Source organism: Asterias amurensis, chromosome 9 (genome assembly GCF_032118995.1).
Source record: "Asterias amurensis chromosome 9, ASM3211899v1".
Lineage (NCBI taxonomy): Eukaryota > Metazoa > Echinodermata > Asteroidea > Forcipulatida > Asteriidae > Asterias > Asterias amurensis.
This window is the reverse complement of record NC_092656.1, coordinates 22,529,668-22,542,173: the sequence shown is the minus strand read 5'-3', so window position 1 is coordinate 22,542,173 and position 12,506 is coordinate 22,529,668. Positions and strand designations below refer to the sequence as shown.

Below are 12,506 nucleotides of genomic sequence, written 5' to 3'. Positions count from 1 at the left end.
AGCCCAGTTCATACTTCCTGCGGATCCGAATATGTTGCGAGTTTTGATGTCACAAAATTGCAACGCATCATTTCGTATTGGTTGAATTGAAATATTTGAAGCGAATATGGAGCTGTGACGTCAAAATTCGTATGGCATTCGCATTCACAGGAAGTTCGAACCTGGTTTTACACTGTTGCTACCATAGCACAAAATATTTAATGGAAATCATTATAAAACCATGAATCATTAGAAATTACCCCCTTTGAAGTTACAAGTTTTAGAAAAAAGAAGTAAAATTTTTCCGCACACAACATTTGAATCCGAGAAAAGCTTCACTAATACTACATCATGTATAACAATTTAATGTAGTAGATGTTTAACTTGCATCGCGATAGAGAATACTAATTTTGGTTTTTACCCATAAACTGATGTGTGTTAGCACTGCATACTCGCACTTTCCCGAGTCCTGTGAAAAAAATATATCACAGGCATATTACTCGGGTGAGGTTCGAACACACGACCCTTGCTATTCTAGAGCAGTGTCTTACCAACTAGACTACCGAGGTTGCCCGGTAGCTAGAGGCAGTTTGAATCCTATGTTTTGGCAGCGGGTACCGCAACGATATAATTTAATGTTTCTCCGAATGTTTTCCCTTGTTCGATTCAGGTGGCAGCAGGTGTGGGATTCTCCAGGCCCTTTGCCTTCGCTAAGCTCCTCTTACCTAATGAGTTATCACTTACTCAAACAATCAGCTTCAACTTCAAGACCACTCAGCCACATGGAATCCTGGCATACAGCTATGGAACTCGCAGCTTTGTAAGTAATATTAAACTGTTAAACAAATATATTGTCCAGTGTTTGTTAAAGCCACTGGACACTGTTTGTATTTACTGAAAATAATTGATAGCATAATGACTTAATTGGTACATGTAACAAGCAATGATGAGCTGGTGGTAGTGTAAAACATTTTGAGAAACGGCTCCCTCTGAAGTAAATTTGTTTTTGAGAAAGAGGTAATTTCTCAACCAAATAACTAAAGACTTCAGCTGAGGCCTTTTATTATGCAACTGAAAGCACACACATGTGTGCAACAAGGGTGCTTTTTCACTCATTATTCTCTTGCTATTTGATGACCAACTGAGTCCAAATTTTCACAGGTTTATTATTTGAGAAAATAGAATTAGCTGTTGCAAACAAATGGACCGAGAGTATAAATGCAAAAAATAGTTAATGGCCTGACGTTTCGACCTTAGCAGAGTCTTTCTCGAAGGCTTATTATTTAATACATACGTTGAGATACATGTACACCAAGTGAGAATATCAGTCTTTGACAGTTACCAAACATTTCCAGTGCCTTAAAGGGGATGAAATGTCAGAACATTTTTGAAGAAACAGTTTTGTTCTTATCAGTGGCTTTGGTCAATGTTCATTGATATTTAACAAGTGCATCAGCTAAAAGTGCAGTCATCACGCAAACCAGCGTCTGATATCTAACAAGGCTGAAGCCCTATGTAGATGTGGACGTACAGACCCACTATATTTGCCGGTTTTCTAGGATTGGAAACAAATGAGCTACATTTTGTTAAAATTCTACAAGCGCAGGAGATTACCTTCCAGTAAACTTGAGGTACAGCTTGAAATAGTGCACTATTTGGTTTAATATCACGCTGTATTTGCCATGCATCGACCACTCAAAAATAAGATTAAAGTTTGCTTAAATGTAAAAAGTTGTATTACTCACCATGTCAGTTTTAAGAACGTTGCCAGTCTGTTTTGGGTTTATAAAAATTTAAATAACATTCAAAAACTTGTGTTTATTCCGCAGAACAAGTTGTTTTATATCGCTCTTTACCATGGCAATGTGTTTGTACAATACAACATTGGAGAAGGACTATCAGAACCATTGCAGACTGTGGGACTACGTCTCAACACAGGTCAATGGCAGACAGTAGGGGTACAGTTTATTGGACTCTCGTAAGTTGACCTGTTGAAGAAGGACACTTGGGGTCTTTCTAAAAACCTTGGCTTGGGCTCAGACTCAGGTTTAGGCTCCGCGCACTGCGTATGCAGCTTGGCTTTTAAAGGAAAAGTACATGTTTGGTTATAACTCAAAACAAATATTAACTTAAAAACTGACTTGGTAACGAGCATTTGAGAGCTGTTGATAGTTCAACATTGTGGGACACGGCTCCCTCTGAAGTAATGTAGTTTTTGAGAAAGAGGTAATTTCTCACTAAAATATTAAAAGACTTCTAGCAAAAAGTCTTTTGTTCCTATCTGAAAGCACACAAATTCGTCCAACAAGGGTGTTTTTTCTTTTATCATTTTCTCTCAACTTCGATGACCAATTGAGCCCAAATTTTCACAGGCTTGTTATTTTATGCTTAGGATGGGATACACTAAGTGAGAACACTTGTCTTTGACAATTGCCAAAATTTACCCAAACCTAATAAGTGTCGTAGCATTGTGTCCGCCATATGTCAAGAAGGCTTATAGCTTTGCTCCATATAATTTTAGATAGATTAGCTGTAGGAGTCTGTTCCACAAAGTAAAATATAACCCTTCATGCCTATTCCTCCCTGTGTGATACACCAGAGCGTCCCTGAAGGTGAATGACCTCCAAAGAATCTACAGCATGCGTCACCTGCCGACCAATGGCATAGACATTCAAGGTCCAAATAGTTTCCTGTATGTGGGCGGAGTACCGCACACCACTCCCGTCCTGATTGGAGGGGAATTCCCTGTGCGAGAATCGCTCTCTGGTGATTTAAGGGACTTTTCGATCAACTCCAGGTAAGTGGATCTTTTAGAGGGACTAAAGGCTGAGTATGTGGTTCAGCTACACAAGTTTGTTTTAACAAGGAGTGACCAAATCCCGAACGTAATTTCATTGAGATGGTTTTAAGCAGCAAATATTTTCCGCGAACATTTTCCGCTGTGTAAAAATGTCCCTGTCCTAATTGGAGAGGAATCCCTGTGCGAGAATCGCTCTCTGGCGATTTCAGGGACTTCATGATCATTTCCTGGTCTTGTAGAGGAATGAGACTGAGTTGTTCAACTACGACACAACACACACTGTCTAGCTACACAAGTTTGTTTTAACATACTGAGTGACCGAATCAAGGACCTAATTTTATAGAGATGGTTTCAAGCAGAAATTTTTATTCTTGAACATTATTTGCTGAGTAAAAATGTCCCTGTCCTGATTGGAGATGGGAATCAGTTTCTAGCGATTTCAGGGACTTCATGATCAACTCAACAAGTGGATCTTTAGAGGGAAGAGGCTGAGTAGTTCAACTACTGAAGTTTTCCTTTAAAGGGTTTCGGTACTCTTTATATGACACAAAACACAGTGTCCACTAATTTACATTAATCTAACACGGATTGAAGCTTTCCTAAAGATATTACTTGCTGAGGTGCTGTAGTTTTTTAGTAATGAGTAAGACAAGTCACAAAAATAGTTTTTGTCTCGGGACTCTCCTGAAAACATTGCTCTGTGATTTTCACTTTTTTTTTCCTCAAAAACTTGACAACTAATGAAGCTGAAACTTGTACAGGTAAGTTGTATTACATTCATTATTCACAGTAAGTAGGGATTCATGTCATGGCCAAATATCTCCAAAAGGTATTATGAAAACCCTTTTTAAAATAAATGAGTACAATCTATAGTTAATGACACTCTTTTTTATATTTGTTTCAACTATCATAGAGTGGTGAATTTCAATGATGGAGCCATACTTCGTGATCAGAATGGGTTAGACCTGTCAGGAGTAACCCCGCCTGTGTCGGAGCTACCCCCACTACCCTATCCCAGCCAGCCCTCCCCCAGTGGTTCACCACCCCCTGCTTCATGCAGTGCTCCAACCACAGTCATACGTTATCCAGGAGTGGTACGCTTCGGTGCTACTGAGTCCAGCTATCAGGCTTATCGTCTTGATTCCCAACAGGCTGCTTTGTTTTCAAACAGGTAATTATCCTCTCACCCAAACTCCTTTAATTTGTTTGCAGAAAGCTCTTGATTTGTTTCTTTTGCTTTTTGTTGCATGTCCTTTCAGGGACCTAATGGCGTCGCGCTATGCGCTCGCAATTTCAGAATTTTTACGATATTGTCAACTTTCGCTGACATATAAAAAAAATTTGACATACTTGTTTTCTGTTGTCATCTTCCATTGCTTAATTATCTTCTTTGATATTAAGTACAATTTAATATTGACCCATCTCAACCAACATCATCACTACAATAATTCTCCGGTGCCGATTTGGGATTCATTTTGTCCATGTGTTCCTGTGTTTAGTGAGATCAATCTCAAACCCGGTTCATACATTCTGCAAATGTTGAGCGAATTTTGTCGTCACATGGCTGTGTTAGCAGCGAATGTTTGTTGAATTATTTGTTGCGAATTTGTGATGTAAAAATTTGTATCGCATTTGCAGGAAATATGAACCCGGCTTTACGCTCCCTCCGGGTTTACGCACCCTCCGGCCGACCAACCAACCTGACCCAACTTAACGTACCTACATGTACATGTAACTGACTGATAAATAGTCAGTTGTCCATGGGGGTGATATTCTAATTCAGCTACATGTACACATGTACTCAGCTTATTGCATATAAGAAATAAAAGGGACGAAGAAGTGACCAATATTCCAGACAGTACTTGTGTATTCAACTTTGATGTATGGTCTTCGCCCACATTTTAAACAAAAAATACTGGTATTAACACATCATGATTGCAACTTTTGCATTTTAATGTTTTTTGCTTTTTATTGTATTAACAGCCTTTTGTACATTAGAGAAGCTAATTCAGTATTTTTGATGCAAGTGTCTTTTTAATAATATTGATGAAATAAATAAACCAATAATAATATTATCTGCTTTTGGTAGCTTCGTGATTGTTATGTCTTTCCGTGCAATCTCGGCCAATGGAGTCTTGCTGTATGCAGCCAACAGCAACACGCGACCTCGTCAATTCATGGGGCTCGTCATGATGGAAGGCAAACTGTCCTTCAATATCCTGACGGACTCCCGGGCAATGACAGGGTTGAACATTCAAACGGAGAATCGATACGACAACGGAGAGTGGCAGGAGGTAAGGTTATCGAGTTGAATTGTTCCGCAACGAAACTCTGAGATCCTCAACACAAAAGTTAGGACAGGTACCGTAATAGATCATACCAAATACACTGATTGAAATTGAGGAGGAAGCCCTGAAGATCTCATAATAGAGAAACGTTTTCTTTACCACCAACATTGGGCTAAGTCGCTTAGTTCGTCTGGAGGTCATTTGTCTCCCTTTCCAGCCCTACTGTTGGCAGTCTCGCGTTCTAGCCCTTATGTCAGTCTCCCTATTTTTTAAATTGTTTTTTTGGGGTGCCAGTCAGAAGCCATTCAACTTGTAACTGCCATATAACAAGGGATCACACCCAAGTTTACAATACAACCTGGGAAGCAGCAGGAGAGGGATCACCAAGAGAAGATGCGACTGAATAGGATGAATGTTATTCTATAAAAAATATTTGTTGTTACTGTTGTGTATAAAACTCTTTCTACCTTGTTTCTATATAGGTAACAATCCTTCGCATCAATGACTTTGTAGCCATTCTGGTCGAGGCAACACGAGACTACACTAATAACCAAGTGACTGTGAATTCAGTGACTTCCAGCCTCTCCATCAGTACAGATTTCTACATAGGAGGAATGGGGCCTTTAGTTGCTGCCGGGTCCCAATTAGTTGTAAGTCAAGCCTCTATTTTATTTTTGTTACAATAAAATCTATAGTTGAAAACCATAGAGCTATATATATTGACTAGAGCGCTAACTTGCTCTGCGTTTTGAAGCCACCCTGGGCGCAGACATGTATGACGTGTTGCGTGACTACGGAACGCTTTTAATTTGAAGAGAACACACATTGCCGCGATTTTTTTACATTCGGCGTGTGCGCTGTCGTACGCGACTACCAATTCCCGTACGTCCGCGCGCTTCGAAAACCGTATTTTTTTTATGTTCAACCCCAAAATAATTAAAATTTAGCCAGTCTGTTTCCTTTGTGGTGTATTACAGTACTTGATATTTGGAACAAAAAAAAGTGGCATCCCCTTTCAAGGTAATTCCGAAGGTCACAGGTTCAAATCCTATTAGAAATAATTTTCCTCTGTTTACCCTAATTTGTAATTTTGTTTACCCAGTATTATTGTTTAGTGCTATACTTCTTATGCCAGTTACAACCAAAACAAAACAAAAAATACAAATAACAGTTACATGTATAACACGTCACACTGCATTATATTTGAAACTCAAACATGTCTATAAGGCCCTGGGTAAGTTTTGTAATTCCTCAAAATATATATTAGCATAAAAAGTTACTTTTGTTCGGTTGTTGATAGTATAAAACATAGTGAGAAATTACTCTTTTCTAGAAAGAGGTAATTTCTTACTTGAAAAATTGATTCTGAGAAAGACTTCAGGCCTGAAACCCTTCTCAGGCATCTGAAAGCGCACATTTTTTTCACAATGGTGTTTTTTCTATTATTGTAATGTGTTGCAACTTTGATAATTAATTGAGCCCAAATGTTCACAGATTTGTTATTTTATGCATTTGTTGGGATACATCAAGTGAGAACACTGGTCTTAGACAATTATTACCAAATATGTACAGTGCCTTCAAAAGATAAAAACTTACAATTACTTCTTATTGACTAAATCAGGTGTCTAAACCGTTTGATGGATGTATCAGAATGATGAAAGCGCAGTTTGACAATGCACCTGATATGAACTTTGACCTTAGGTAAGTTTTATTTTCCCAAAACCCGTTGAGGTGTTATTTGAGGTAGTTTTGAGGATAAACCATTTTCAGGAATTTTCAAAGTCGTCAAACCTCAACCGTGCATCTCATGGTCGCGTTGAAAGAAAACGCCAAACAGTTTGTATGTTAACCAAGCCAGTAATTTTCTGAGCCTTTTTTATGTACAATATTTCTATAATGGCAAATCAAATAAGATTGTTTATCCAAAATAAATAGCAGTACAAAATTTATGAAATACCTGACAAATGTTCATAATTTATTTAACTCGTGGGGAGCCCAAGCCTTCTCACACTCTGGCCCATCACTATGGAACGAACTTCCCCCAATCTCCAACAAGTCACTACTATTATCAGTACCACTATTATTATATGGCCACTATTGTTTATTATTAGCAATCCAAACCATAGCCAAGATGTCCAGGAATGCAGCATGAATGAGGTGGATATTGGAGGCTCCTTTGATGGTACAGGATGGCTTTTACTACGTAAGTCCTTTTATCAGGATTTCTGTGGAGGATTTTCAGGGAAGGGGTATTTCTGTTCAAGAAGGGAAGAATTTCTTTGTTAATTGGTAGTACAAAAATGGTAAATTAGAGAATTTTCAAGTTAAGCCGCAAAGGCTTGGAAACTATACATATCCTTTTCACTTAGTGAGTGTGTTTACATTGTCTACTTGGGTCTTTTAATATGGTTTTTGAAAAACGTTTTATGTGCATTATCTAATCACTCGAAGGTTCTCCGTAGCTTGGAGAAGGCCTATTCCTGGATGGGATGGGAAACACATTTTGACTGGATCAAACATTATTGTATAGATATCAAAATTAAGCTATTACAGGCCTGATACTTCATGGAGGCAACAAAAACGATTGTCCCCTGGTCATTGCCTTGGTGCCCTAGAAATGCTCCAGTACAAATTTGCAAATCATAAGGTGCCCTTTACCAAGACGAAAATGCCTTGGTGCCCTTGCCCTTTCAAAAACGAAGCATACAGCCCTGAGCTAATTTGTTTTTTTTGTCATTCTTAAAAACACAATGAATACCACTTACATGTACCAACGATGGTAAAAATAGGGCAAAAAGTTAAGATGGAAAACTATATCATTATGGATGTTTCCATGTTCAAATTATCAGTGTCACAGCTCGCATTGTGATCCTATCCTTTTCACTTAGTGGGTGTGTTTACATTGAACTACTTGGGTCTTTTAATATTATTTTTGGTCTTACCCATTTTATACATCTACACCGATGTGTGTTAACACTGCATTATACTTAGTACTTTCCCGAGCTCTGCGAAAAAAATCACAAGCATATTAGTTTGGTGGGATTCAAACCCATGACCCTTGCAATTCTAGAGCAGTGTCTCACCAACTAGACTACCGCGATTGCCCGGTAGCTAGAGGCAGTTCCAGTCCTATATTGGGTAGTCAGCATTGGCCTAATAATTTGTGCTTTACCCACTGTTTGGAAAAGGAATTACATGGAGATAACAGGTGTGAGTTGTCAGATGAAAAGAATGTTTCATTTCAAAATTCCACCATATATTTGCCCCATCTGCCTCACTATTAATGTTTTTTTTTTTTTTTTTTTTTTTTTTCTTTTTTAAACATCCCACTTACAACTACATGTATGAATGATCTGTGTGACACTAACATGAAACCATTGATTGGTTGTAGGGAACTTCATGCAAGTGAGTGGCATTCTTGATATCAGCATGACTGTGCGCACATCTGAGCAGAACGCTCTTCTCTTTGCTGTATCAGCTAACATCGAGAACTTCCTTGCAATCGATATCTTCAATGGAGTGGTAAGGTTAAGGTCCTTTGGGGGGTTTGATGAATTGTTTTTGTTTTCTGCCTTTTCACTTTATTTGACAGATTTGTTTTGCTGTTGAGGAGCTCTTCCCTTTTCCCCTAAAAATATGGTATATTTTGTTACCATGGCAGCTGACACAGATAAATAATAAATGAACATGTGACTAATATTTCCAATAGTTATGAATTTTTTAATATTCTCCAAGTTGGAAGTTTTGAAACATTATTGTGGTATAAATTTCCCTCTCCTTTTGTCACCAGGTGAGGGCAGTAGTTAGCCATGGTTCATTGTCATCTTACATCGTCCGTTCTAGCTCCCTGGTCAGCGAGTTTGACATCTGTGATAACCAGCCTCACGTCATCCAGTTAGTTTTCACCTCAGCGTCGTTACAGCTCACTGTGGACAGCAACCCCAGCGATCTGACACTTTTCGATGCTGGTACGCCTAACATTAACGTTATCGGCAGAGGGCTGTACATTGGTGGAATACCTGGTGAGTAGATTATTGAGTACAGCCACAGGAATTTGTTTTAAATACAATGGACACTTTTGGTAATTGTCAAAGACAAGTCTCCTCACTTGGTTTATCTCAACATTTGCATAAAATAACAATCCTGTGAAAATTTGAGCTCAATTGGTTGATGAAGTTGCGAGATAATTATGGAAAAAAAAACACCCTAGTCACCCGAAGTTGTGTGCATTCAGGGGACAGATGCTTGATTTCGAGACCTCAAACTCTAAATCTGAGGTCTCGAAATCAAATTCGTGGAAAATTACTTCTTTCTCGAAAACTACGTTACTGTAACAGAGGGAGCTGTTTCTCACAATGTTTTATTCTATCAACCTCTCCCCATTACTTGTAATCAAGAAATGTTTGATGATAATAATTATTTTGAGTAATTAACAATAGTGTCCACTGCCTTTAAGTCCAAATGTAGCATGACTAAATCATTTACTGATGAGCACTATCTTTTATTGTGTTTCTGGTCATGTGTTTTTTCACCTTCTCTCACCAGACACAACTACAGTTCCCCTGATTAGCGGTGTAGCGACCCAGTCCTTCCAGGGGTGCATCCAAGACCTTGTCATCAATGGCGTAACGGAGAACTTAAGAGACAACGTTAGGAGCAGTGGTTTTATCACCGGCTGCCCACGTCCTGTCTAGAGTTCAGTGTCAAGACTTTAGATCAAGTCCATCCATAGTATGACCGAGAGACTAACTGACTATAACATGAACTTATGTGTGTGTGGTTTGTTTTTTGTCTTTAATCCTAATTCCCTAGAGTGATTTGCGAGGATCCTTCCTCACTCCAACATCCTTCCTCAAAATCCAACATCCTTCTTCAAAATCCAACACTACATGGTAACTATTGGGTTTTATGCATGGAGTTATATAGGTATAAAAACTAGAGAGCGCACTGGCTTAGTTACGCGGCAAAGCATGCGGGCAAGTGGCCATTTTGTAAAATGAAAAAGCAACATCGTATAGCGTGTATTTATCATACACACAACGATGTGTTTGCCTACTTCATATTCAACTTCGTGTAACGTCCATGTTACAAACTGGCCTGCGTTTCGATCTCCTTGCAGTCCTGTCGCGTTTGTGTTTGCAGTATCATCACTGTTCTTATATGTTACTATGGCTTTATGATAGTGCTATTATAAGTTATCCCATATCCAACGTGGCCGAAGGCCGAGTTGGATATGGGACGCAGACGCGCTATATTTTCTGTATTTCCACGATCGCGCATGTGATACCGTATTTATCTTCAAGCAAACTTGGCGCGTGACATAGAACACACAATACGCATGGTAGTGATATTAGCCGTGCAATATAGGTTTTTATCACCACTCCATTCTGCCAATCTGATTGGAGGATTAGCTCGTACTTGAAGACAAGATAGGTTACCAGTGTATTCACAACTTCAACAAAATTCGCAGTTGTATTTTGATGGGTTTGAGCGGGGAGGGTTTAAGCAGTTTCAGCTGTTTTGTCATTGTCTGCTATAATATTAGTTTTCACACAAGCGAGTGTGGAATACATAAAAATATTGGACCTCTGTTTCCAATATCCATTGAGGCTAAAAACATTGCCCTTCTTGGTTTGACTTTGCCTTTGGTTTGAACGAGGCCAAAGGCAAAGTTGGATACAGGATACATTATATGTTTCTGTATTCCACGAGCGAGTGTGTGATTTCAATTTTGTGATTTCAATTTTATCTTCAAGCAATATATAGAGTTGGTACAATGCCGTTATATGGACCATTTGATACAGGTTTATATCACACTGATCTTTTTTCTATGGATTGGTCAATCAGAACTCAAGTTCGCTTGAAGATAATTATTTTTAACATTTGTTTTGTGTGAGAGTGCTTTTACTATGTAATCACCAATTGCATATATTGGATATACTATTTTTTAATGATTGGTTTGAAAAATTATTAGAAGAAAAGGTGCCATTTGAAGTCACTTTAAACCTTAATAGGAAGAAAGATTTTATGATATGAAATGGACATGGTGTCACTGCTAACCTTAATACCAGATTGTATTTCCAATATTTAAAGTTGCAAGTCCTACTAAATCTCGAAGCTTCTACTTTTCGATACTCTTTAAATCGGCCCAAGAGTTAGTAGATCTCTTCTTTTGCTCCATGAGCCCGGTTCACACTTCCTGCAGATGCGAATGTGAAGCGAGTGTTGACTTCAAAAATTCGCAGTAGTTGAGTTGTGCTCAACTCTCTTGCGAATATCGCAGTGAAAAACAGAATTGTGATGCCAAATTTATGTCACATTTGCAGGAAGTATGAACCGGGCCTTACTCCAATTGTCTTTCGGCCTACAAGTGACCTCATTCCTCTAATACCATGCCTATCCTCTGCATGTCACACACTTTGTGGACCAAGTTACGGCTAGACATTGCCTAACCCAGTGAGAAATAATTATTATTGGGGCCCAAGGCCCTCAGTCGTTCAAATCAAAAAGGCTTGTAGCAGCATTTTGGCGAGTTAAGGTTATTTTTCATAAACGCAAATCATTATTACACAGTGACTTGAGATTGATGCATGTAAATTCCGGATTCAACTTTTAGTGGACTCTTTCAACTTGGGATGGACTATGCCATTTTAACCAGCTTCAAAAACTTAAAACTTGTTTTTTTTTTGCTTATAAAAATCGAATGAGAACAAGAACTTTAAAATAACTCCTTACTGGGCCTGTAATGCAGTCTTAACTCATAAAAATGTTTAAAGGCACTGGACACGATTGATGATAGCATAAAAACTTCAAAAGGAGTGATGGAGAGCTGCTGATATGGGAAAACATTGTGAGGTAACGGCTCCCTCTAAAATTTAAGAGTAATAACCAATAGTGTACAGTGTCTTTAAGGCATTGATTGAAACTAAAGACAATTGAATACTAAGCCATGCAAAATATTGATGCAAAATGACGTCTTATAGGCACTGGACAATATTGTCAAAGACTAGTATTTTCACTTGGTGTATCATTTGACTCAATTTGTCATCAAAGTTGCAAGAGAGTAAAGAACGCAAAAACCACATGGTTGTACAAATTTATGAATAATAAAAAGCTTCAGGCCTGAAGTCTTTTATTATTTTAGTGAGAAATTTCCTCTTTCTGAAATTTCATTTGATATTAAATAGAACTCTTTCAGATTGTGAATGACAGTTAGGTCAATGTAAAGATTGTTTCCACCTTGTCTTGTTTTTATTTTAATTAGAATGTAAAAGAAACGAACATTGTAATGTGTTAATTCACACTTCATTTTGCCACATTCCATACCAGTTTTATCCTAATTCCATTTTTAGATTCACAATAAATGATTCAAGCATTTCCTTTGTAAAGCAGACGAACAGTTTTTAGTGTGTGTTTCTTTTGAATATCTCAATTCAATC

The 12,506-nt window shown here is 38.2% G+C and overlaps 1 protein-coding gene across 1 annotated transcript in view; it reads left to right on the top strand.

Moving 5' to 3' along the window:
• Positions 1–12,453, top strand: part of LOC139941476 (laminin subunit alpha-1-like) — a 46,527-nt gene extending 34,074 nt beyond the window's left edge. The window contains exons 40-50 of the mRNA XM_071937997.1: positions 650–799; positions 1,809–1,957; positions 2,579–2,776; positions 3,693–3,950; positions 4,869–5,073; positions 5,550–5,717; positions 6,689–6,768; positions 7,179–7,270; positions 8,459–8,589; positions 8,858–9,089; positions 9,613–12,453. Coding sequence (XP_071794098.1) covers positions 650–799; positions 1,809–1,957; positions 2,579–2,776; positions 3,693–3,950; positions 4,869–5,073; positions 5,550–5,717; positions 6,689–6,768; positions 7,179–7,270; positions 8,459–8,589; positions 8,858–9,089; positions 9,613–9,761 — 1,812 coding nt within the window. The 3' untranslated portion in view covers positions 9,762–12,453. The remainder of the gene's footprint in view (positions 1–649; positions 800–1,808; positions 1,958–2,578; positions 2,777–3,692; positions 3,951–4,868; positions 5,074–5,549; positions 5,718–6,688; positions 6,769–7,178; positions 7,271–8,458; positions 8,590–8,857; positions 9,090–9,612) is intronic.
• The last annotated feature ends 53 nt before the right edge of the window (positions 12,454–12,506 follow it).